The sequence below is a fragment of the Lepus europaeus genome, chromosome 1 (genome assembly GCF_033115175.1).
Source record: "Lepus europaeus isolate LE1 chromosome 1, mLepTim1.pri, whole genome shotgun sequence".
Lineage (NCBI taxonomy): Eukaryota > Metazoa > Chordata > Mammalia > Lagomorpha > Leporidae > Lepus > Lepus europaeus.
Window position 1 is genome coordinate 162,441,531 of NC_084827.1, and position 25,208 is coordinate 162,466,738.

Below are 25,208 nucleotides of genomic sequence, written 5' to 3' on the forward strand. Positions count from 1 at the left end.
GGGGCATGGCGACTCCAGGACCTTCCTCAGCCATGTCGGCAGAACCCTGAGAGGCTGGCCAGGATCCCCACGGATGGGCTGGAGACTCAGGAGAGACACCACGGGCAGCCCCTCCTCGGCTCTGTCTGAGTGCTCAAATGGATCCCCATTACACAGCCCAGCAAACTGAGGCCCTAAGGGACGGCGTCTTGTCAAAGGCGGAATGCTTAGCCTCTGTGCTGAACTCCCACAACAACCGGCAGTCGGGTTAGGTGAGTGACCGCATCGTCCCAACTTCACAGGTGACAAACTGAGACAACAGAACTGCTCACTTCCTGCACCAAGCAAGGGAGATCCGGGATCTGGACTCAGGTAGCCCGCTCTGGAGCGCCCCCCCTCACCCGCGGCCCACGGTGCCTTGGGTCAGCCTGCCAGGGGCATACAGCACCCCATGAGGCCGTCCACCCCCTCCATGATCCCTCCTACAGACGGCCAAGAGCTCAGGCCGACTCCCAAACCCCTGCAGTCCTGGGGGTTAGGTGCCTTGTCTCAGCAAGCATGTGGGGAAACTGAGGCACAGGGACTTGCCCACAACCAGCGAGACAGACACGGGCCTCCCGCTTCCCTCTCATCACTGTCAGAGGGAAATGCTTTCACCTAGAGCCTTCCAGGAGTGCCACCAGCAGGCGGCAAGACTGCAACACTCTCTCTCTCTCTGGTCCCTGTAGGGGATGCAGCCCAGGGGTGGCAGCAGGCTCACCCCAACTGCACAGCTCCCAGCCCATGGCCAGGCCAGGTCAGGGAAGAGGAGAGGAGAACCTGGAGCTGCTCCCCTCCAGGCACACGGCCAGCTTCTCAGCCCGCAGACAGGAGCCCCTCTGTCCCTGGTGACCTTTAACTGGCCCAAAGGTCTCGCCGGCTCCATCCCCCTTGCCCTGGGGAATGGGTCGGAAGGGAGAGGAGGAAGGACCTGGGGGCAGGAGGACGGTCCAGGGCTTCCGGCACCAGCCCCTCCTCTCGTCTCCTGGCCTCGTCCTGCTCCTTCCTGCCCGCAGCCCCATCCTCCCCCGCCTCTACTCCTTCCTGCCCTTCGTTTGTCTGCCTTCTATTTGCCTGGCGCTTTCTGGTTTACTAAACGTTTTTACATTTATCAGCACGTGGAATCTGCCCCAGGGAGAGCCGGGAAGACATTAGGAATTCCTCCCAGTCGCCAAGTGCTCTTGGTAAAAATGCACACATCCCCAGAACGGGGAGGAGCGAGGAGCGAGGGGGCCCCAGCCTCCATGCCTCCCAGCTAATCCACCACTGCATCGTCCCAGTTCTCCTCAGGCACTGGGCGGGGCAAGGGGGCTGCAGGGGGAAAGCGAGAGCATTGAGGGATGCTACGGCTTCTCCCCCAAAGGTTCCCATGCTGGGAGCTCAGTCCCCGGTGCACCAGCACCCAGGGGTGGTACCTTTAAGAAGTGGGGCACAGTGGGAGGTGATGAGATTATTGGGAGCATCAGTCTCAAAAGGGGTCCATGCCCATCTCTTAGGAGGGGGTTCGGTCTCACAGGACGGGATTAGCAGCTTGGTAGCGGCTAGGATTTCCCTGGCTCACCCTCTCGCTTCTCTCTCTCCCCTGCCTCTCCCCTGCCTCCTGCTAACAGCCACGAGGCCCTCACCAGAAGACCAGTGCTATGCTCCCGAACCTCTCAGGCATTTCGTCATAGCAACATCAACCAGCTGAGAGAGAGGAGCTGTCCCTATGGGGGTGGGATAGGCCCTAAGGAGACCTATTGGAAAATCTGACAGCCCCACAGCCAGGGGGCAGCAGGGCTACAGCAAGCCTAGGGACAAGCTACCAACTTTGCCATGTGGTGCATAAAGAACTTGCCATCACCAAGCCCCCAAGTTCGACACCCATCACTCTCCAGTGCCCCACCTCACTGAATGCCACGGCTCATTCTGCTACCTCCAAGGTCACAGGGAGAATTTTCATCCCAGAGAAGGCTTAAAGGACTGTCAGGGTGCAGTCACCAAGTCCAAGTGCTTGGTGCAGGAGGCGGGAGACGGAGTGGTGCCCAGGGGGCACGGAGGGGGCCACAGGTCTGGTCTCCCTCGCTCCACTCTGCCGCAGGGCCCAGGGACCCCGGGCTGCACAGAGCTGAAAGGAGGTTACAGGCTAAGCTGGTGAACCCGAAAGGACACGTCTTGGGTCATGGGGGTAAATCAGGAGGTTTTGTCTTGCAGGGGTCCTCCGTTACCCCCACTGAAAATGAATGGGGGACGGACGGGACAACCCTCAGCATACTCCCAGCTCCAAAGCACTGTGGTCCTATAACCAAATCAGGAAAAGTTGGCGCCTTGAGAGCCCTGGGCGCCGGGCACACTCACAGACAGAGTCCCCCGCCCTCACCCCATCACACTCACTCCAGGGAACTACATAAATAACACCACAGTTCGCACGAAACTCGCAGGAGCCGCCTGAGGCGCAGCCCACCGCTGGCCGTGATGCTGGGTTTGGGAGCGAAATGAAACGCAGATTAATTTCAGTTCTGCAGCTTTCTTTGCACATTTCAGAGGCGATCAGTTTGCTTCCAGCTGTCAAACATTTTCATTGGCCCTTGATGAAAGCTGGTTGGCCGGAGGACTGCACCCACGTTCCCAGTGCTGTGACCTCACAGAGCCGAGCGCTAGTCTGCAGATACCCTACGGCGAACATGTGCAACGAGGCAGGGGCTGGGGCTGCCCCTTTATCTGCACTCTCCTCCAGGGAGCCCTCCCAGACCACTCCAGCCCCTAAGGACCCCTCTCCCGCCAGTCTCAGAGCACTTGTCACCCAAGATAGCTATCTGGCAACGACAGAGCATTCTTGTGCCACCCACCCCGTGTGGCCACTGTGCTGCGGTCTGCAGCTCTGCCCTCACCATGTCACAAATCCACATGTTTGTCTGCTTCGCCTTCCTCTGCCAACCTACACACTCTCACTACTTTGCATCCCCTCTGGACCCAGTGATTCAAGTGTACCCAGCCCACAGGCGCCAGGGCTGTGCCGATGGGGGAGGGAGGGGCTGGAAGGCCCTGGTCCCCACCTACCCTCCATGCCATCCTCTCGCTGTGCGTTGAAGTTGTCGTAGGAATCCCAGCGGATGAGAGGGTCGGAGGTGTTGTAGTCCACGGACACGCTGGGCCCATTCTCCAGATGCTCCATGCCTGGGGGGGAGGGGAGGGGTGCAGGGTGGGCAGGAGAGGGGCAAGGAGTCACCAGCTGGAACTCGGAGCAAGCCCACAGCCCCGCCCCATGCCCAGGGATGCTCCCCCAGGAAGTCTCCTTCTCCTGTGTTGGGCAGGTGGGACCAGGGGCTGAAGCTGGATGGAGAACCCAGGAGTGTGGCTTCCTGCATTCTTGATGGGGCTCATACAAGGTCATGGGGGTCAGTCGGGACACATGCTGAGGGGTGGCAATGCACAGTCCACCCTGGAGGACACTGGGAGGGCTCCCTGACTGGGGTCTGTCCTCTCCTCGGCATCCCTGGAGCCCCTGGGATGGTGCCAGGAGACAGAATCTGTGCCCGAGCCAGGATAAGGAGGGTTGGGGGGTGGGGCAGGCTCCTAATGGCTGCAAGGGGTCAGGATATCTGGGACAGCAGAAGCTCAATGGTAAGGTCATCCCAGGCATGCCCCTGTCTTGCACCCCAAGACGCTCTCCACGCAAGGTGGGCACCCCAGGAATGCCAGGCAGGCAGAGTGTGCCACCTTCCTGGTCTGCCCAGACTCCCTGCACAGGGAGCCCACTCCATCTCCCCACAGCCTGCGCGCACGAACAACTGGTCTCCACACACAGGCTGCCTGCAAGCTATTATTAAATGGCCTTTGGGTTGCAACACCTCAGTTCTCAAAAATACTCATCCAGGTCCCTACAGCGCCTGTGAGTGGCCCCCAGCCCCTTCCTCCACCCACCATGACCCTCTTGGTCTCAGAATAGAACAGGATGATGACCTAAGGCAACCAGAACTGTTTATCCAACCCACAGCCTCCCTGTCTGCTTCTCTTATCCAAAGAATAAGTCACTGGTTCACGTTTAGCTGGGGGTCCACTCTGACACCCAGATCCTTTAGTGCTGGCCTGCCTCCCCAACATGGGCAGCTCTCCCCTTGCAGAATGGACCAGCCTCCCGGGAGGATGGATGGAAACAGTGTGAGAACAGATCCTAATTCAGTGTGTACCTTGAATCTTCTCTGGCCCATAAGAAAATACAAACTCCACTTTGCCGTAATCTGGAAACCGATCATCTGAAAAAACACAAGGGAAATAAAAATGGGCAATGAATTCCCCAAAAACACCCCATACAGTTTTTGTTTTGTTTTGTTTTGTTTTGTTTTTGACAGGCAGAGTTAGACAGTGAGAGAGAGAGAGACAGAGAGAAAGGTCTTCCCTTTTCCGTTGGTTCACCCCCCAAAGTGGCCGCTATGGCCAGCGCATTGCAGCCAGCGTGCTGTGCCGATCCAAAGCCAGGAGCCAGGTGCTTCCTCTTGGTCTCCCATGCGGGTGCAGGGCCCAAGCACTTGGGCCATTATCCACTGCACTCTCGGGCCACAGCAGAGAGCTGGACTGGAAGAGGAGCAACCGGGACAGAATCCGGCACCCCAACCAGGACTAGAACACGGGATGCCAGCGCCACTGGTGGAGGATTAGCCTAGTGAGCCACGATGCCGGCCCCCATACAGTTTTTAGACAACAGTAAGTATGTGCAGACCTGTTTAATAATATAATAGTTAATTTACAGCTACATTAATACACACAGGCACGAAATCACAGGTGTACAATGAAATTAAACCTGGCCCTGCCTGCAGTAACCACTTCAAACCATCTCTTCGCTTTGTCCCACTGGCCACTTAGCGCCCAGTCTCTTCAGGTAGCCTCAAAGTGTCTTTTCTAGATGTCAGTCTCCCTTGGTTCACCACCACGAAGACACGTAATTTGCCTCACTTACACTATTTCCACCTTCTTTCTTAAATCTGGTGGGGTTGCTATTTCTATTTCTTCTGCTGACTATCTTTGAAATTGTACGTACTACTGGTAAGCCTCTATTTACCAATCTTTCCATTTTCGATGGTGTCTCCTGGCTCCCGCCACATACAAAGCGGAAATCTGCGACCCTCCCTCCCTCCGCCTCTCCCAGTCCCGTCATTTGTTTTGTTGGCTCTACTCTTATCTTTCTCTTAAAACCGATAACATTCACAGACTGTTCTGCATTTACAGCGGCGTCTTCCGTTTGCTCTCCTAGCTCCAATGCTAGCAGGACTCATCACAGAACCATCCTTGTCCTGCACAGAGTCCTGCCAGACCCCACGGAGGGGATCCAGCCCCTCCTCCGAGGCCTGGCCCTACTCTATGCCTCTCTGTCTGAGCTCAGTCTGGGTACAGATCACTATCACTGCCTGTGGGAAGAGGAGTTACAGCAGGACAGTGTCTGCTCTGTGGGACACTCATCACGGCTGTGCACATGTCCGTCACTTCATAGAATCACATCTGTGTGTCTCCTTGACGCTGAGCTCCCTGCAGCTGGGACATGACTTTCTATCCTTGTATCCAGGGCCTAGCACATGCCTGGTACATACGGACACACAGTGATGAGTGGTGGAGGGAGCGAGTGGGTTAAGGGATGGGTGGATGGATGAATGGGTAGATGAGTGGAAGGGATAGGTGGATAGATGAATTGATGGGTAGGTAGATGGGTAGATGGATAAATGGGTGTGTGGATGAGTGGAAGGATGGATGGATGAGTGATGGATGGATGGGTGGATGGATGGATGGATGGACAGATGACTGGAAGGGTGGGTAGCTGGATGGATGGATGGATGGATGGATGGATGGACAGATGACTGGAAGGGTGGGTAGCTGTATGGATGGATGGGTGGATGGATGGATGGATGGACAGATGACTGGAAGGGTGGGTAGCTGTATGGATGGATGGGTGGATGGATGGATGGATGGATGGACAGATGACTGGAAGGGTGGGTAGCTGTATGGATGGATGGGTGGATGGATGAATGGATGGATGGATGGACAGATGACTGGAAGGGTGGGTAGCTGTATGGATGGATGGGTGGATGGATGGATGGATGGATGGATGGATGGACAGATGACTGGAAGGGTGGGTAGCTGTATGGATGGATGGGTGGATGGATGAATGGGAGGATGGATGGATGGGTGGATGGATGAATGGATGGATGGATGGACAGATGACTGGAAGGTGGGTAGCTGTATGGATGGATGGATGGATGGATGGACAGATGACTGGAAGGGTGGGTAGCTGTATGGATGGATGGATGGATGGATGGATGGATGGACAGATGACTGGAAGGTGGGTAGCTGTATGGATGGATGGGTGGATGGATGAATGGATGGATGGACAGATGACTGGAAGGTGGGTAGCTGTATGGATGGATGGGTGGATGGATGAATGGGAGGATGGACAGATGACTGGAAGGGTGGATAGCTGTATGGATGGATGAATGGGAGCATGGATGGATGGATGAGTTGGGATAAGTGGACAGACAAACTGATGGGTAGATGGATCAGTAGATAGATGGGTGGGTGGATGAGTGGAAGGAGAGATGAATGGGTGGATGATGGTGCACATGGATGGATGGATGTAAGGATGATTGGATGGATGGATTGATGGTTGACTGTGTGGATGGATGGATATATGGAAGGATGGTTGTGCGTGTGCATGAATGGATGGATAGAGAGATGGGTGGGTGGATGGGTAGGGTAGGTATGTGGGTAAATGGATGGATGTGTATATTTGCATGACCCAAGCTTCAATGTGATATAGATAAAACCTCAACTAGATAAAGGAAGCAAAAGCCCCTCCCTGACCACCTTGCCTCCTTCCCTGCTGTCGTAGCCCATCTCCTGCTCTCCACCCTGGGAGAGACTCGTCCCTACCAGCTCTGCCTCCCTACTCCACAACATTGCTGTGCTCACCAAGGCAGACACCGTGCCGTGCTTTCTATTGTTCCCCAGCACTCAATACCGAGCCTTACACAAAATGAACGCCCAGGGACTATTGGACAAAACACCTGCGAGTCAGCAGGACCCGCGGGACAGACGGGGAAAACCAGGAGGAGACACAGAGAAAGCAGCAGGAGAGGGTGATGGCCCAGGCACTGGGCAGCCATTTATCTCCACTTGACTTGACAACTTGCATTCCAGACCACAGCCCTCGGAACTCTCTCCCCATGCTCCGCCACTGTCACCTAGAGTACACCTGAGCCCTGGCAGACCACACAGCTCGGGAAGGGCGGGCCCCACAGCCACCACAGCCCCTTCAGCTGGGCTCTGCCCTGCCAGTCCCACCTTTGAAGGCATCGTCGAGGTCCTCCTTGCCAAAGACAACGCCCAGGTCGTGGATTGCGCAGGTGTGGAACTGCACCCGGAAGATGACGTCCCGGGCTGGGCTGCGGAACTTCTTGTGGTAGCACTTGAGCTGGGGGGGTGGGGGAGGCAGTCAGGGGCCTGAGACTTGCCCCAGACCCAGCTGGGGAGAAGTCACCAACACCCAGGGATCTCTGGGGAAACTTCTAGAAGAGCAGCGAGCTGGAGGCCAGCTGTGGGGACAAAACTGTCCTCCCAGGGGGTTTCCCCACCCAGGTGGGAAGCAGGGATCTCATGCAACAGGCATGGCTGAGGCTAGGACCACAGGAGTCCTGAGCAGCCAGCAGGAGCCAGGAGGGGGCAGCGTTTCCCAGAGGGAGCATTTCCAGAACAGGAGAGAGGCCCAGGGGAGGGGACGTCCAACTGCAGCGCAGGGGAGTAGACAAGCACTGTTTGAGCTGCAAGGCCTTGCAGGTCTGGCCGCCTGCCGGGAGCAGCTGTGCTGGCCTAGGGGCAGGAGGGGAGCAGGAGGAGAGGGGCAGCAGCAGGGCTGGAGACAGAGGGCCACACTCACCAAGATGTCTCCCTTCAACAGCAGCCCTGGCTCGATGGTGATGCAGATGCTGTTCTGGCTGTCTCCTGGGATGTTGCTAAGGGAGAGAGTGGGCAGAGAAGAGAGGGCTGCTGGGGGCAGGCCGGGGCATCGGAGGGCCCACTGCCCTCCCCCCCCCCTGCTGCCCCCTGCTGCAGGGCCACTGGGAAACCTCACCACCTTCTGCCCCTCACCCCTGTCCCAGTTCTTGGCCCTGGCCCTTGGCCACCCTGGGCCCTCCGTCCCACACACACTTACTAGATGCCAGACGTATAAACGGGTTGCATGGCCTGGTAGATGCGGAGAAACGGCCGACATCCTGTCGGGGAGGGGTGGAGTGAGCAGAGACAGCAGGAATGGTGGCAAGAGGAGGGAGAGAGGGGAGGGGGATGGAGGAGAGGCAGACAGAGAGAGAGGAAGGGAGGAGAGGCAGGAAGGGGAAAGGGGAAGAGCAGGGAAGAAATACTAACTTTCACTTGTAAGGCCTTTTGCGCTGACCAGAACTTGCCACGCCAACACCACGTGCCAGCATGCCTTGCAAGCAGGCACCCGTTTTGCAAACGGACAGAGTTCAGGAGACACCGAAGTTCAGGCCCCAGTGCCTGCCTGAGGGCTCTGCAGCTCCTATGCTGTTTTACCACCCAAGGCTGCCTCTTTTGTTGTTGTTTTTTTTTTTAATTAATTAACATTTTTTATTTAAGAGAAGGAGATGGAAGGGGGGAGGGAGGGGGAGGGGCAGGAAGGCAGAGGGCCAGGAGCAGGTACCTCCTTTAGACTCAAAGTTGGGGATGCCATGCATGATCACGTGGTGCAGAAACAAGGGCTTGTTGTTCATTTTGATGGCGCCGGAGAGCAGACCGCTGAAATAGTGCACATACCTGCAGCCGGGAGAGGGCGGCTTCAGGCAGAGGCCAGGGCTGCTGCACAACCAGCCTGCTCTCTTTCCTCCAGGAACGCTGCCCTAGGCCACCCCACCTCCAGGCCTCCTGGTCCCTGCCCCAGCACAGGCATGCCACCCTGGCTGCTGGGAGCCCATGGTATTGGCCGGCCCTGCAGCTGGGGCAAGGCACACGTCCCACTTGGCAATCTCCAGCGCCCCCTGGTGGAGAACATGGGCACCTCTCTCGGCATCACTCAGCCCAGAATCGCCTGCTGGACCAAAATTCCTCCCCACATCCCAGACAGGCTTCAGTTAGCTGCTCCCCGCTGCAAGAGGCAAACTGCCCAACCACGAGGCTGCTCACACCCTCAACACCGAGCCCAAAGCACGCCAACACCTACATCCACAGCCCACCTTCTACACCCGCCAGACCCACCAACCATGTAACAGTCCAGCAAAAAGAGTTTACTAACTACAGTTCTTTATTCTCTTTACGGTGTGCTACAGTGTATAACATCCCTGTATGGCAGTGACTTCGCTGGGCACTTGAGATACCTAATTCCCAGTAAGGGTCCCCATCTCTAGGGTCAAGAGCACACAGTTCTTTTTAAGATCTGATAGGAAGAAAGAGCAACACCTCCTGTCCCCGAGGGAAAACGAGAGCCAGAAAGGACCATGCAGGCTTTCCAAAGCCACACAGCAAGAACACACAAAGCTGGGAGCAAGAGGGCAGGGAGGGGCTGAAGGCTGGGCTTAGGCAGGCCTTTTGCCCTTGATGGGGCAGCACTTCCAGCTGGAGACGCCAGGCTCAGTAGCCAATCAGAAGGCATCCTGAGACTACACAGGAGCCAATAGGAGCTCTCTCTCTCTCTCTCTCTCTCTCTCTCTCTCGGGAGGGTGGGACCAGGACCACTGATCACAACCACACTCTCCTCCTGTCCCTGGGCTTCCGGGACCCTCTCCAGGCCTGAGAGCCACTGTCACTGAGCCTGGATGGGGCTACCTCCAACGACCCAAGCCAGGATGTATCTGTGTGCTGGGGACAATGAGTGCGGGGGCAGGAAACAATGAATGCGGGAGCTGCAGGCAAAGCCCCTCCCTGCCACCCTCCCAGCCTCCACTGCTGGGCCTGCTCCATTCCCTGCAAGCGACACTGACAAGAAGGAAGGAGAGCGGCAACCAGAGCATAGGAAACCAGTTGCACGTTCATATCCAGACACGGAGGAACGGCCCACCCACAAGCACATGCAGGGACAGATAGGCGCCGCCTGGCAGACACAGATAATGCACACGTGCTCACAGACACACGCCCACTGCACGCTCTACGCACGCACTGAGCACCGTGGAATCCCTGAGTTCTACTACTGAGAGCTACCAGCTTCAGACCACTGTCCCACCTTCTCCAAACCACAGGGTGCCATTGTCACACACACCCCCTGCTGGTGTCCCTTACCCTTCAGGGTGACCGAGACCAGCAGCCGTCCATGGGAAGCCAGGGACCGAGGTCCCAGGAAAGACCCTCAGTGCACAACAGCAGCTCCTGACCCCGAGGCCAGAAAAGCCAAGAGTCCTGACCTCCGGGCCTTTGCACTTACCCTCTTCTTCCCTCTGCCCTGCCCTCAGCCCAGGGATGCTTCTTTCTGTCCACTCAGGCCTCCCTCCCACACCCCTCCCATCAGTGTGAACCAGCCTCAGGCCCACCCAGTTGTCCACTCCCCAGAGCCCCATTGCCAGAGGTGTCCTTGATTGTGTACCATCCCCAAGTCGGTGCGGAGGGGGCACTGCCCTGGCCCAGGGGTCACTACTAGGCCTTCCCGTCCACTCCAGCTCCACCACTGCTCACCGAGGGCCCTGGCCACATCCCCTCCTCGTGCTCAGGCTCCTCGTCTGGAAAATGGGGACGCCCTCCACGGTCACTGGGAGCTCATCATCACCCCAGCTTGGGCTCAGAGTCACCTCCTGGCGCGCTGCACCCTGCACATCCGTGCTCCCCTCCCCCTCTCCGCACCACTCCGCTGTCTCTGCCCCAGCACTAAGTGCTCTCTGTCGCCGCCTTCTCTGCATGGTTACCTGTGTCATGTCCGTCTCCCTCAATGGCCCATCAGCTCCCTAAGCAGGGGCCTGTGGCCTGTTCTACAGGGCTCAGTGCTCACAGCCAGAGTGCCTCAACCTTGCCACCTGCCTGGGCTACCCTGTGACTGTGTGCAGACCACGTGATTAAGATGATTTCAACTCTCCCAACAGCTGGGGCCTCTTTGCCCTGTGTCTGTGACTTCCCAGGGCAGGCAGCAGGGACACTGGCCTCTCAGATGCACCCCCGAACCCTCGCTCCTCCCAGCTGGCATCTGAACACAGGTGCTTGGTTGCACCTCAGCACAGCCATCCCACCCACTGTGAGTCCACGGCCCAGTCCCCATGCACAGTGAGCGCCTGGGCGGCAAGCCCCAGACACCCACCTTCTCTGGGACGGCTGGCCGATGGGTACGATCTTGTCCTCATAGAACCGCTTCATTGCAAACCGGTCCAGGGCCTGGTCAGCGCTGTGGGGAGAGACAGGAGGTGTGAGAAGCCAATTCCACGTGCGAGAACATGTCCTGCTCCCCTAGCCCTGCAGTCAGCGTTGCACCTAAACCACCCCGGGCTGGCAGGGCTGGCCGGGCTGGCAGGAAGAGAGCGATCCGGCACACCTGCATGGCCTGTGCCGGACTGTACTCCCCTGGAGGCTCTGCAGCCAGCCCATCCCAAGCCTAGCACTTAGCCCTGCATCCTGGGGCGTGGGACTCCACCCCACGGATCTGGACCTCATTCCCCTCACCTGTCACATGGGGGCGATAACCACGTTCTTCCTCCTCAAAGGTTGTCAGGGGATGGAGCAGCCATAGAGGGCTGAGCCCCACTTGCACAGAGTAGGTGCACAGAAGGGCTCAAGGTTGGGCAAGGATGCGGCTGGGCTGACTTTCTTCAAGCAGTAAAACTACCCCCTCCCCCGTGAGCCCTCTGCAAGATGCCCCACCCACTGAGTGATCACCTTGAAACAAGTCAGGTCGTGGCCCTCCCCTGGCAATAGCTTCCATCACTCTTAGAATGAACTCCACTCCACCGGGCCCCAGAGCTTGCCCTCCCTCCTCCCCTGCCCTCCCTCCTCCCCTGCCCTCCCTCACCCAGCTCCTCACACCCCTCCTGGGGCCTTTCTCCTTCCTCAGCTACAAGCCCCACCCCCGGACTCCTCACAACGGCTCCTCGAGGTCCCAGAGCCTCACCGCCCGCTGTCCTCCCTCAGTCCCCATGTCCTCAGCCATGAGCATCAGCGCGTTTCCTCCCTTCGTGTGCACAGGGGCAGGGGCTGGCACTTGTCTCTGTGTCTCCCAGCTCCTAGACCCCTGCCCGGCACAGGGGCAGCTCAGCGACCACCACTGAACAAATGGATGAATGGGCACTTGCCCCGCCCCTGCAGAACTGATTCACCTGCTGCTTCCTTCCTGTCCTTGCTCCACAAGCCCTGGGCAGGAAGAGGGTCCTGCTGGCCAGAGACAGCGGACGGAGGACAGAACTTCCAGATGGGCTTGGTGGGCCTGGACTGACCCAACACTTCTTTCCAACTCCTTCCCTGTTTACCCAGGGAGACAGAAGGCAGTTGGGCAAGGGCGAGTGGCCCACTGAAGGCGCCCCCTGCGGGCAGGAGGGTGGACTCTGCTCTCTGCTGCCCTCTGTCCCCCTCAGAGCCACGTGCAGGCCCCTCCTCTTCCGGGGAATCCAGCACCTCACCGTCCTTCTCACCCCTGCTGCACTCTGTCCTCACCCTGCCGGCCCCATGGGTGGGGCGGTGCTCAGAGGCTCGGCGGCTCGGGCCCTCTTACCTGGCAGAGATGTTGCTGTAGTGCATGTAAGCGGCGATGACAACGCCTATCCTGCCCCGGTTCCCCTGCAAGAACCCCAGACACAGAAGCCTTTAATGCTGAGGTCGCATCTACGGCCCCAGAGCCTCGGCGGAGAGGGCAGGGGCTGCAGAGGGGCGTGAGGCTGGGCGGGAGCACAGGGCAGGGGTGGAGTTTCCCAGAGAAAACAGCTGACCCGGGGCTGCTGGGGACACATCCCCAGAACCAGCGCTCTGGGGTGCCTGCAGGATCAGAAGCTATTACCCCCTGCAAAGAACACACACAGACTTGGGCACTGACACAATCCAAAGATTGTGGCTAGACACACTTCTCCGAGGATGCACTTAGGCATGTGTGCATGAACACACAACACACATGCACACACACATGTGTCCACACACAGGCACACATGGCACCTACACACACATGCAGGCACACACAAGCCTGCAATGTGTGCACACATATGTATACACATGAACACACGTGCACACACAGGCACACATGGCACCTACACACACATGCAGGCACACACAAGCCTGCAGTGCGTGCACACATATGTATACACATGAACACACACGTGCACACACAGGCACACATGGCACCTACACACGCATGCAGGCACATGCAGGCACACACAAGCCTGCAATGTGTGCACACATATGTATACACATGAACACACACGTGCACACACAGGCACACATGGCACCTACACACATGCAGGCACACACAAGCCTGCAGTGCATGCACACATATGTATACACATGAACACACACGTGCACACACAGGCACACGTGGCACCTGCACACGCATGCAGGCACATGCAGGCACACACAAGCCTGCAGTGCATGCACACATGTGTATACACATGAACACACACGTGCACACACGGCACCTGCACACGCATGCAGGCACATGCAGGCACACACAAGCCTGCAGTGTGTGCACACATATGCACACATGTGCACACACGCGCACGCACACCACACACTGCCCAGACCTTGTTGTGCAGCACGACGACGTTGTGGGGGTCTGCGGTGAGCCAGGTGTCCATGGCCTTGCACACACTGCAGATCTTCTCCAGGGCTGGGGTGTGCAGGTCAGGCCAGCCGAATTCCAGTACCTGTGGCCCAAGCCATGAATGAGCAGAGCAAGCCCTGGGAGCTAAGCGGGCCCGCGGCTACCAGCACTGGGAAAGCAGTACCAGCAGCAGGCCCCCGGCAGCGCGCTGGGAGGTAAGGCCACCAGCCAGGTCTGCAGAGCCTGGGCCTGGGGCTCAGCTCTGCACTGACTCTCTGCAGGCCCTCGGGCAAGCCACACCCCTCTCCAGCCTGCTTCTCTCTATGCATGTAAAACAAAGGCATGGAGACAATCACCCCAAGGTGCACAGGACTCGGACCTTAAAATGTCCCAAGAAAGCCTAAGCAACAGCCCTCGAGCTCTGGAACCAAGGACTCCCTCAGGTTCCCCCGTGGTTCCCAGCTCATTCCCAGACCCTGGAAGTGCAAAAACGAAGCTGGCTCAGAGAAGCCTGCTAAGCTTTGGAGTAAGAGAGAACCACCTAATCCAGCCACATCACTCACAGGCACACACGGAGGCCCACAGAGGTCTGTGGCCTGCCCAGGGACCAGAATCCAAGAGCTGGGAGCCAACATCCACAGCACAGTCCCTGACACAAACCCACAAGCAAACAAAGTAAAACTGGTGGCAGGGATGCCCAAAGCAGCATTTGAAATCCAGATAGCACAACTCGGGCACAACGGCGTCCCCCTGGGTGCCCCGTGCTCCCCAGGGCAGCCTCGGGGAGGAACTCAGCTTCTGTGACCCGCCTCCCCGACATGCGTCACACACATGGCTCTCCGCCTGCTATAAGAAGACCCTCCAACTTGCAAGGGCCGTACAGATGGCCATGGTGCGTGCCTGAGACAGAATTGGGGACCTCAGGGCGGGTCCCCATATCATCCATGCGGGAGACAACCACCCCGCCCCACCCCAAAACAACTATCGGCTCACCTTGGCGTGGAGCTTGGTGATGTCCGGTCTCCGCTCGGAGAGGTTGAACAGCTGGAAGGAGAGGCAGGATGAGACCATGAGCAGAGGCACAGAGAAGCCCGGCGAGGAAGCCACCGGTCACACTGGGGACACGATGGACAGTGGTGCCTTCTCTAGTCCCCTCTAAAGATCCACGGCCCCAGGGCTGGCGCTGTGGCGTAGTAGGCCAACCCTCCACCTGCAGTGCTGGCATCCCATAGGAGTGCCTGTTCGTGTCCCGGCTGCTCCTCTTCCAACCCAGCTCTCTGCTATGGCCTGGGAAAGCAGCAGAAAATGGCCCAAGTGCTTGGGCCCTTGCAACTGCATGAGAGACCCGGAAGAAGCTCCTGGTTCCTGGCTTCGGATCGACCCAGCTTCAGATTTTATGGCCATTTGAGGAGTGAACCAGCAAATGGAAGATCCCTCTCTTTATGTCTCTCCTTCTCTCCATCTGTAACTCTACCACTCAAATAAATAAACAAAACTTTAAAAAAAAAAAAATCCGTGGCCCAGCCAGGCAGGGTGGGAGGGAGGGAGTCCAGGGGTGGTGCGTGGTGGCACTTGGCCATCCCTGGCCACCAGGTCGCAGGCTGACTTGAGACCTTTGCCCATGAACATGTAGCATCTCTACTGTTAGACTCCCCACCTCAACCAGAGCGGGCCAACTGTTCTGGGCAGGGCCCTTCCGACCCTTGATCCCATAGGTACCCCCCCACCCTGTGTCTGTGACTCCCACTGCACCCCACTGCCTGGGTAGACACTCAAAGACCACTGCATGGTCTCCTGGGGAGAAGAGGACAGCACAGTCTTGCAGGGACAGGGTGGAGAGAGCGGTGGCAGAGCAGAGAGAGCCACAGAGTCCTGGGTCCCAACACCAGACCGCCCCTGCACACCCATGGTGACCAGCCCCCAGCAGATGTCACATGACCGCCCCTGCACACCCACGGTGACCAGCCCCCAGCAGATGTCACGTGACCGCCCCTGCACACCCACGGTGACCAGCCCTCAGCAGATATCACGTGACCGCCCCTGTACACCCACGGTGACCAGCCCCTAGCAGATATCACATGACTGCCCCTGCACACCCACGGTGACCAGTCCCAGCAGACCTCAACTGCAGAGCCACCCCATCCTGACCTGTGACCTCCAGACTCTGAGATGCCATTAACCTGTTCTCAGCTATCCTCATTCAGCAACGAAAAGCAAATGAAGACGCTGATGCGAGCAGTTAAGGATCTTGGTTTGAGGACCCCCAGACGGAGGACGGGCCTGAGTCCCCTAACAAGAGGAGGGGCACAGAGAACCGGGCAGGGGCAAGGCTGTGTGATGACAGAGGCAGGGTGGGAGGGATGAAGCTGCAAGCCACGGGATGCCAAGGGTTGCTGGGAGACAGCAGCAGTGGGAAGAGCAAGGTAGGATTCTCTCTCCCAGGAGCCAGAACTATGAGAGACCCACTCCTGTCGCTTGAGGCCGCCAAGTGTGTGGTCATTAGAGCATACCCAGGAAGCCACTGCAGCTGGAGCCAGCCCACATGGCCTCCCTGTACGATGGACCGGAGCCTTCCTCTGGGTTAGGGACAGGTCAGCCCTCCTCCACTGGAGAAAACCACTATCGCCTGGCACCTCACCTACATGTTGGACAAGCCCTCCGTGCCAGCAACACAGGGCCCCAAAGACACACGTGGCCATGACTCCACCCTGAGACCTCCCAGAGGTCAGCTCCAGCCCTTTCCGACCTGTGACTTCTGGCTGTTAACCTACCTCCCCACCCCCACCTCCTTGCCCTAACAAGTGCCTGCTTCCCACAGCTGTCGCGAGGGCTGAACTATGCGCTTGGCAATTTAACAGAGCTGGGCTCACAGAAAACTCTCAATAACACAAGCTTGTGTTAATCTCTTCTCCTGGTTTCTCTCTCTCTCTCTCTCTCTCTCTCTCTCTCTCTCTCTCTCTCTTCCGGATCCTTAGAACTGAGCTGGGCTGGAGAGAAAGTGAAGGAAGGGGGCCCCAGGGCTGAGCAAAGCAAGCAGTTGCAAGGGGCAGGAGCTAGTGCACGGCCACCCGCAGGAAGGCCAGAGCGGCCGGGGCCCCGTCCTCACCAGATAGTTGCCGCCATGCTTGGACTTGAGCATCTGAGCCACTTCCCGGAGGTTGCTCCGGAAGTTCTCCTCGTTGGCCGTGCTGGGGAAGGACACGGCAATGATCCTCTCCGTGACGTACACCAGGTCCAGCTCACAGTCGTCCTCCATGGTCCGGCTCACGCTCATGTTTCTAAGGAGACAGTGGGCAGGGGGTGTCCGGATCAGAACCTGCCCCCCAGGGCAAGTCCCCAGATAGCTGCACCTGCCAACACAACCTGCCTGACCCCGCAGCCAGCCCGGGTCAAGGCCGGGGCAGCCAGCTGGGGCAGAGGCTGGTGAGGACCTTGGACAGCCTCAAGGATGCCAACTCTAATGTTCCCAGCAACTGTAGGTTCCCAGCAGTCCTGGCATTGCCCTGTGATTCCAGAAGTCAGAGCCAGGGCCAGACAGTCCAGGAGCCTAGGTGCTCGCCCTGCCTGGTCAGAGGGAGAGTGGCAGGTGTCCGGGAGGATCCCAGGACTCTCTCGGGAAGAGGAAGGAGAGCCTGGCCGGGTGCTCTCCAGCATCCAGGAGCTGAGCCTTCTGCTGCTTCCCCAACACCAGAGCTGTGCACTGAGCGAGAGGCCTCTTGGGGGGAGGAAGGGGGCGGCTCAGGTGACCCGCTCACCTGGGCTCCAGGTAAGCAGACCACGAGGCACATTCCTGCCCTCCCAGGAGGCAGGCAGAGCGGCTGCTTTGTGCCCTGGCTCTCTCCCTGCCTCCAGCAGCTCCCACCACTGCCAGGGCTACTTCTTGCTGAGGTCTAACAACCCAGAAAAGAAGACAGCACAGGGTCTTGGCCGCCACCATGGTGGGGTGGCCCCCGGAGCCATGTGTTGCCTGCAGAGATGGGAGCCCCCTGGGCTGGGGGAAGGACAGAGAGGAGCTCACATCTCTGTACCTCTCCCAGCTTTACTTGCAGGAGCAGGGCCCAGGAGTCCCTGGGCAGCCCGTCTGTCAGGAGCATCTCTACCCCTCCAAGCCCCGCGTGTCCCTACCCACACCTCGCTTCCCCACTATCCACGGGGGCACGACCGTTGCCTCGTTTCGCTTACCCTTCCCCGCAGCAGGGTAAACCGAGACTGCAGAGGCAGTGGGAGGAACACCCACGCCCAGGGTATGTAAAGGCGGGGAGGCCTCCCTGGCACCGGGGAGACCGAGCCCCCCGTCATTGGGCAGCTAGAAGAATCCAGATCTCCAGCAGGCCTACTCTGAGCCTATCTGTCTAGCTGGATGCAGCATGAAGATGCAGCAGCCAAGGACGCAGTGTGGCTTTTACGGCTTGGGGTGCGGGGGCGGAGAACCAGTGCCCAGCGCCGGCCACTCAGGCGGCAACAGCCTACCCAGGGACAGCTCTGTAGGTGGCAGGCAGCCTGGGACAAGAAACCAAAGACAACCCTCACAGAAAATGGGTTTGGGGCAGGGAGCCTCAGCTAATGTGGCCCATCCCCCAGCCCCACCCTCCAACACCCTCTGGTCCTCGCACCAAGACAGCAAAGGCAGGCAAGCAGCACTCGCACAGTTCCATGGGAGTGCACAGGACAAGGCAATGACAGGCATGAGCCAGGAGGAGCCCATCCCAGGCACCCACCTGCCCTCCTGGGGCTGATCCCAAACAGCCAGACCAGCACCGCCAGCTGGACAATTTCGGCGTTACACTCCGCACCCTTCCACCCCACCAAACTGTTCTCTGCTTTAGGGGAAGGCAGGGTCATCCCAAGGGCCACCTCCCGCCTGTGGGCAGCTGGTGCCGGCCGGTCCTGAATTCCAGCCCAAGTCTTGGTGGCTGCTTGTGTACCTCTCACAAGTCATCTTCTCCACAATGCAGTGCTCTGTCCACCATCAAACGCCGGTCTGGCTCGGAGTTCAAACTCCAAACACAACTGCTACCAAGTGGCATCTGTCTCTCTTTCTGTGGCTTTGTGGCTTCACTCTTGGGGACCCAGAGGCAAGACTTGACAGGAACACCCATATCACCCCACAGCCTGCACCCTCACCTTTTGCCCCATGTGCCAGACATACCTGCTGGGCCGGGGATGGGGCTGGACACTTGGAGTGACTCTGCTGGAGCCCTGGGAGAGGGAGAGAGAGGCAGTGTTACTGGGAGGGCCAGCAGAGCAGCAGAGAGCTGTCCACGGGAGCACCCAGGGCCATGGCCAAACACAGATTGTCTGCTGTTTTCTCTGCCAACATTCCAGCCCCACCACCCTAGCACCTCAGCTGCCTGAAGCCAAAAACAACCACCGCCAATTCCACGTGAGCCTGCCCGCCTGCAGGCAGCCCCAGAGGGACAGAAGGAAGAAAGCCAGGAGCCAGCAAGGCGCCCCACCTGCTGGTGACACCTACACTGAGGACCCGCCATGGGGACACCACCCCCCGTGGACAAGCAGGGGAGAGAAGCCGGGGAGACCAGCAGGACGGTGTGAGCCTGGCTCCCTCCCCGGCAGCTCTTAGTCAAAAGGCTCAAGACAAGAACCTCCAGGGATATCACGTACAAAGACAAGGACTAGGCAGGGAGCCCACTTCCAGAGTGTCTGTCACCTGTCTCACCTGCTCCTGTCCCTGGGTGGTCAACTCGTGCAACATTAGGCCAAGGGACCAAACACCCCAGCGCAGTGGGATGGAGTAGGGAGAATGCACAGGGTCCGAGTCCCTTGCTCCCCAGGGACTGGGTTCCAGGGTCCCTCTGCACTGCCTCACAAGTGACTCGGCCCCTCGGAGCCACTTGTCCCACCAGTGTCCACTGGGGCGACCCTCAGCGGCTTGCGGGCAGGATGCAGATCAACTGTGTGTAGAGAGCACTCTGCCCGGCACTCAGTAACGACAGCTGTAGTTGTGCTCACAGCCAAATGCTCACCCCATAGAACAGCAGAAGCCTGCAGCACTTCTACCAGCCACCTCTGCAGCACCTCACAGGGTGCAAAATCGACACCCAGTCCAGCCCGGGCCCTCTGCGCCCACCGACACCTTCCAAACACCCACGTGCGCCCCAGAAACCAACCCGTCCCAACCACCAGGTCTCGGCCACCTCTGGAGAGGACCAGACCACAGTCTGCCAAGGAGGGGAGAAACTGAGGCTCAAGGTGACTCACCCCCAAGTCCCCCTGGAGAGCTGACAACCAAGCAGGATTCGCACTCTGACTTGGCGCTTGATCCCCAGGCCCCCAAGAAGAACCCCCATCAGTCCCCTCCTGGCTCCAGAGGCGTGCAGGTGGGCTCTGAGCCCTGCTCCCACCTGCAGCTGCGGTCAGAGCCCCTTGCCGGGGGAGGTGGGGGGGCTCCTCATGTAGCCGTCCCGGGAAGGAGAAGGTGGCAGTGGCCGGCGGCCCCTCTGCCCGGGCTGCTTCTGCACTCTGAGCAGTTCAGCAGCGAGAGGAGGAAGGAGCCAAGTGGGGCTGCCGGGCGGAAGAGCCTCCCAGCTCCTCAGGGGGCCCCCACAGGCTGGGGTTTGCATGAGTCAGGCGGGGTAGGGAGGGGGTCAGGAGCGCCTGTGCCAACACCACCCGCCCAGAGGCACGCAGACGCACCCCATCCATCTCCCTGGGCTGCTCTCTGATGAGGAGGCACTGACTCTCCCCAGGCTGTGGGCCCTGCTCCAAGCCCCGGGGCCACCCTGCTATAAATAGCCCCTGGGGCTTCATCTGCTGATCCACAGCCACTTTTGGAGGAAGCCACCACAGCTGCTTCGAACAACTGGAAGCCGCCGCGTAGCCAGCCAAGCCTGAGATGCAGCCATGCACAACGGGGTCCCAGGCCCTGGGAGGGAGCGGGCAGCGGGGGACCCGGCTCAGCAGGGGATCTGGGGAGCCCAGGGCTGCTGGTAGGTGCAGCAGGCAGAGCAGGAGACCTGGCTGCCTTCTCTCCACCACCGCCCCCTTGCAAACGTTACAACATTCTGCATTCCTCAGCCTCCCCACCCCAAAAAAAAGCCAGGGAAGATAAATAAGAAACTTGGCCCCAATACAGGCTGCCCAATGCTGCCCCCAGTGGGGAGAAGGCAAAGTCCAAGCCCGCTCAGGTGCCCCCTGCTGGCCAGGAAGGGGAAGCTGCCCTGGACAGTAACCCCTCTGCGGAGGACCAGCCGGCAGCTGGAGTGTCATCCCCACACCCCACCCCTACCCCCCACCCCCGTGAATCACTGCGCGGCTGTCCTGGCCCTGAAGGGCTTCCTGTTTTCCGTCCAGCGCAGGGGCGTGTGACCGTGCTGGCAGAGTGCAGATGACAGGACACACAGGAGCACAGGGTGAGGACCCAGAGTCGGGGCGGGGGGGGGGGGGGGGGGGAGTCGACACACCCACCCATAAAACACAGGGGGCCTCCCCCACCCCACCCCACGCCTCAGGAGGCTTCGCAGGGAAGTGCTGGGAGCGAGTCGAGGGATCCTGGCATCCCCAGCCCACAGCCGCCCCCACTGTCACTCCTCCACGTTCGAGGCACAGGGGAGCCTAGCAGGGGAAGTCCCTGACCTCAGATGGCTTTTACTGTACAGACTCTCATCGATAGACCTAGTGGGAGAAGTGGCGTCTCAGCCTCCTGTTCCCGTCTGTGAAATGGGTACAGCACCATACTCACAACACTTCCTGCCTACGCCACTTGGAGCTCCTGGGAAAAAATGGCCAGAGGACTTTACAAACTACTTTTAAGAGAAAAATAAGCTCTCTGCCTGCCTTTAAACCCATTCTTTCACTCTCTGGGGATATGTCAGAGCCCTTTCACCCTGTGACTCTGAACTTCTCCTAGCTCCTCCCAAAACATGGGCCAAGAATAGAACTTTTGATACAACTCCCCAGGCACCAAACAGGACCCTCCCCGGTCCTCATCACCAGCACACACTGACAGGACGGCACGAAAGGAAAGTCCATAGCTTCCAACAAACAAACATCTTCACTTTGCTCACCGCCAGGAAGTGCCTCCTGCTATCTAACCCTCATCCTTCCTGCTGCAGTTTCAGCCAACTGCTTTGGCCCAGGTTCCCCCTGCAGGTGGGAGCTGATCATCACTCAGACTCTCTCCTGTTTGCCACCTCCTGGGCCACCCTTGCAGCTTCAGCGGGAACCCTGGGCCTTGGGTGGGATCTGAACCCAGCAACGCCTCTGCAGGAAGAGTCCTGGTTGCTTTGAGGTCCACAGACCAAACACAACTGTGCTGACCAAAAGAAAAGCCATTTCCTGAGCCCAAGTCCCCAGGGAACAGAGCTGGGAGTGGGGTGTAGAAGGAAACGCCAGGCAGCCAGGCGCTGGCCACCGACCCACGTTAGGGGCCCGTCCCCATTCCTTCATCTCCTCTGGGGGCTGTGGCCACCCTCCCCAACCCTCTGCAACCACACCCCTTCCTCTCCCCTTCCTGCCCACCAGCCTGGATTTTTCCAAAACAAAGCGCGCCCCAGCACACCGTCCACAAACCCGTCTACACACCAAGTCGGCCGGAGGGAAACAGCCACTCCTGCCCTGTGAGTCCCGGGCCTCGGGCCAGAGCCGGGAAAACAGCTCCACAAACAAGCGCAGAGCACAGCAGCCGGCCGGGGAGAAGCGCAGGGCTTCCAAAGCAGGTTCCTCTCCCCCTCCCCGGGGCTGTCTGAGCCTCCCCGCCAGGTCTTCCCTCCTCCCCTGCAGTACAGGGGAACTGGAGGAATCTGCTCACTTTATGGGCTCCTCCAACCAGAAATGGACCCAAACTCACCTTGTCCTGCCTCCCAGATGCAGACCACACACACACACACACACACACACACCGATCACAACCAAATGCCTCCACTTTCTCCCCAGGAGCAAGATCGTGCACACTCTCACAGCTGACAGTTCTCCATGATGTCTAACTTCCCTCTCTCCTGCTGCAGCTCTAACTCACAGGATCCATCTGGCCCAGGCTGGGGAGGCGGGGGGGATGCAGCTGCTCCAGCATGTGGCTTCTGAGCATGCCCAGACTGTGGGCTAAAAGGCTTGGCTCACGGGCCACCACCTGTCCCCGGTGCCAAGGGCTGGTGGTCCTGGATGACCCCAGACCTGAGCAGCAGTCCCACAAGGGACTTTGATCGTTGAAAAACTCCAAGGCTCCTTGTCTATGAAGTGGGGTCACAGCATCTGCCATCGGGGGTGTCATGAGAATCTAAAAACACCCAGCCTAGCCCCCGGAACAGGACCAAGAGGAGCTAAACTTCACTGAACAAATAGTATATGCTTCATGTGCCCAGAGCTGGTTCACCCTGCTGGAGCAAGTACACGTGCAAAATTAAGTTTCTCCCTGCACGTCAGCCCCAGGCACATCACAGGCCTGCACACGGCCCCCTGCCCAGTGCATGGACTCGGTGCCCATGGGAACCCACACCTACCTTGAAGAGGCCCTTCCTCCCCAGTCTGAGGGGCATGCTCCTTGCGGGCCTGCAGGCCACCTCCGCTCTGCAGGGCTGGCTGTGCCGGGGCCCCAGGGCGGCGCAGCCGCGGGGCAGGGGGTGTGCCCCCCCTGCACCTCCCTCCAGGGCCCTCCCACCGCCATGGGTCAGGCAGCTGTCAGATGATAGGGCCTCGTGCCACCCACAGCTCCCCCTGTGCCAACCGCCAAAACCACTCCCTGCTCCTCCGCAGGCCCCAGGGTGAGGCTGGAGGGGCCAGCTCAGGGGCACAGTCACAGGGGGCTGGGGGCCATGAGTAAAGCCCACCTTGCTGGGGTGAAGTCAGCCCAGCCGTGCACACACACACGGCTCAGAGCGGCACCGGCACTCCAGTCTGGTCCTTCCGGCCAAGGAGTCTGTCCCTTGGCAGCCCCCGGCCCACCACCACCGCAAACCCAAGGAGCCTGGGGCACCAGCTTCCTCCAGAGCCCATGGACTTGAGGCCACAGAGAGGATTCTGCCCTTTCCCAGGCTGCCCAGAGGCCCAGCTCCACTACCACGCAGGTCTGAGACGGTGTCCACCTTCCCCCAGGCCCCGGCCCTCTCCCCGCTGCCACGCGTGCTTACGTCCTCAAGACTTTTCTGCACGTTTCCACCCCAGGAGGCTCCTTCCCCCTGTAGACAGAGACAGACAGTCAGACAAACACCCACAATGCACCAGGGCTTCCACCCAGGGCTGCAGAGCGAGGGGATGGCAGGTGGAAAGACCTGGGAGGGGGCTCCAGTGTTTAACGTTTGTCTACTAAGGGCCTCCCCAGAGCCAGCCAAACCCCTTGATTTGCATTCCACGATCACTCCTCTGGCAGACACTATTATTCCCATTTTGCAGGTAATAAAACTGAGGCACAGGCAGGGCTACACCTCGCCTGTAGCCAGACAATTAGAAACCTGGCAGAATCTGGATCCGAACCCAAGACCTCTGCCTCCAAGCTCACAATTTCCTGCTGGCCAGGATGTGTTTCTCGGAGGGTGGCCTCAGTTTCCCCCCTGCAGAAGCCCCAAATCTCTCCCCGCCCCCAGCATTCCTCCCTTCTCTTCCACACAGCCTTGAGAAAACTGTCTCTCTACTAAGTCAGAAAGACTCCTTTGGAAGGCTATGCCTGCTCTCATGTTCTACATATTTAATAAAGAGGCCCACATTCAACCCTGAGCTCACTCACTGGCTCACTCTCTCTGCACCTGCCTGGTGCCTCAGCAGCCCACTGCAGAGCACATGGGCACAGATGGATGCCCAGCTCCCAGAGCCACCAGCACCCCCCACGACTTCCCCCCAGTGCCCCAAATCAACTCCAGAAGTTTGTCCCCAACCACATCTCACATCCTCCACATCCCCGCCCTCCGTGTCCAGATCCTCCCCCCGGCCCAGGCTGTCACTCACCGTGTCCACTACATTCTTCGGAGCACTGTCAGTGGTGAGGGGCTGTGGAGAGAGAAAACAGGCAAAGGCCTCAGGACAGTGGCCCCCCGGGGGCAGGGGGGGCCGCAAAGGACCCAGAATTCCGAGACAGGAACAGCGACGCCAACCCAGGACTCGGTCCCAACTTGGCTTTGCAGAAGGAAACAGAATCCCACTGGGAACGGAGCCCGCCTCCAGGTCCTGGGCCACCTGCCCCCAGGACCCGGGCCTCGCGCCCAGCGCTGCGCCCGGTGAGCCGCACATTTGCACCTCCACAGCCTCACCTCACTCACTCCACCGAGCATCCAGGCTGCAGGTCCCGGCACTGCTTTGTAGTTTTCTAGGTGTGAGCAGTTAAGGGAACAATCCCACGCTGTCATAGGGACAGCAGGATGGGACCCCCGCGTTGGGCTCTACCTTTCACACCCCTTGTGTAACAGCCCTGCGGCAGGGGAGAGGGAGCCTTCCAGGTGCCCCTTCCTGCAAGGCACCCCTGGTCCTACACAGCTCATTTCCATGCACACAAGCTCCGTCCCGGCACCCATGGCCCCTGGACACCCCCACGTATTCCCACATCCTGGTCTTTCCC

At 59.2% G+C, this 25,208-nt stretch overlaps 1 protein-coding gene across 9 annotated transcripts in view; it reads right to left on the reverse strand.

Annotated features, from left to right (window-relative positions):
- Positions 1-25,208, reverse strand: part of TNS1 (tensin 1) — a 191,253-nt gene that overhangs the window by 71,465 nt on the left and 94,580 nt on the right. For 6 of the 9 annotated variants that reach the window (XM_062191517.1, XM_062191480.1, XM_062191489.1 and 3 more), the window contains 14 exons: positions 24,602-24,643; positions 23,791-23,838; positions 18,858-18,907; positions 16,815-16,986; positions 14,702-14,752; positions 13,689-13,811; positions 12,674-12,738; positions 11,273-11,356; positions 8,702-8,814; positions 8,195-8,255; positions 7,919-7,994; positions 7,327-7,456; positions 4,188-4,253; positions 3,058-3,174 (listed from right to left, as the gene is read on the reverse strand). In XM_062191517.1, the coding sequence (XP_062047501.1) occupies positions 3,058-3,174; positions 4,188-4,253; positions 7,327-7,456; positions 7,919-7,994; positions 8,195-8,255; positions 8,702-8,814; positions 11,273-11,356; positions 12,674-12,738; positions 13,689-13,811; positions 14,702-14,752; positions 16,815-16,982 (1,054 nt within the window). In that variant the 5' untranslated portion in view covers positions 16,983-16,986; positions 18,858-18,907; positions 23,791-23,838; positions 24,602-24,643. Of the gene's footprint in view, positions 1-3,057; positions 3,175-4,187; positions 4,254-7,326; positions 7,457-7,918; positions 7,995-8,194; positions 8,256-8,701; positions 8,815-11,272; positions 11,357-12,673; positions 12,739-13,688; positions 13,812-14,701; positions 14,753-16,814; positions 16,987-18,857; positions 18,908-19,927; positions 20,026-20,070; positions 20,208-23,790; positions 23,839-24,601; positions 24,644-25,208 lie in introns of those variants that run through there. The other 3 variants (XM_062191499.1, XM_062191536.1, XM_062191527.1) reach the window with 3 other exon arrangements.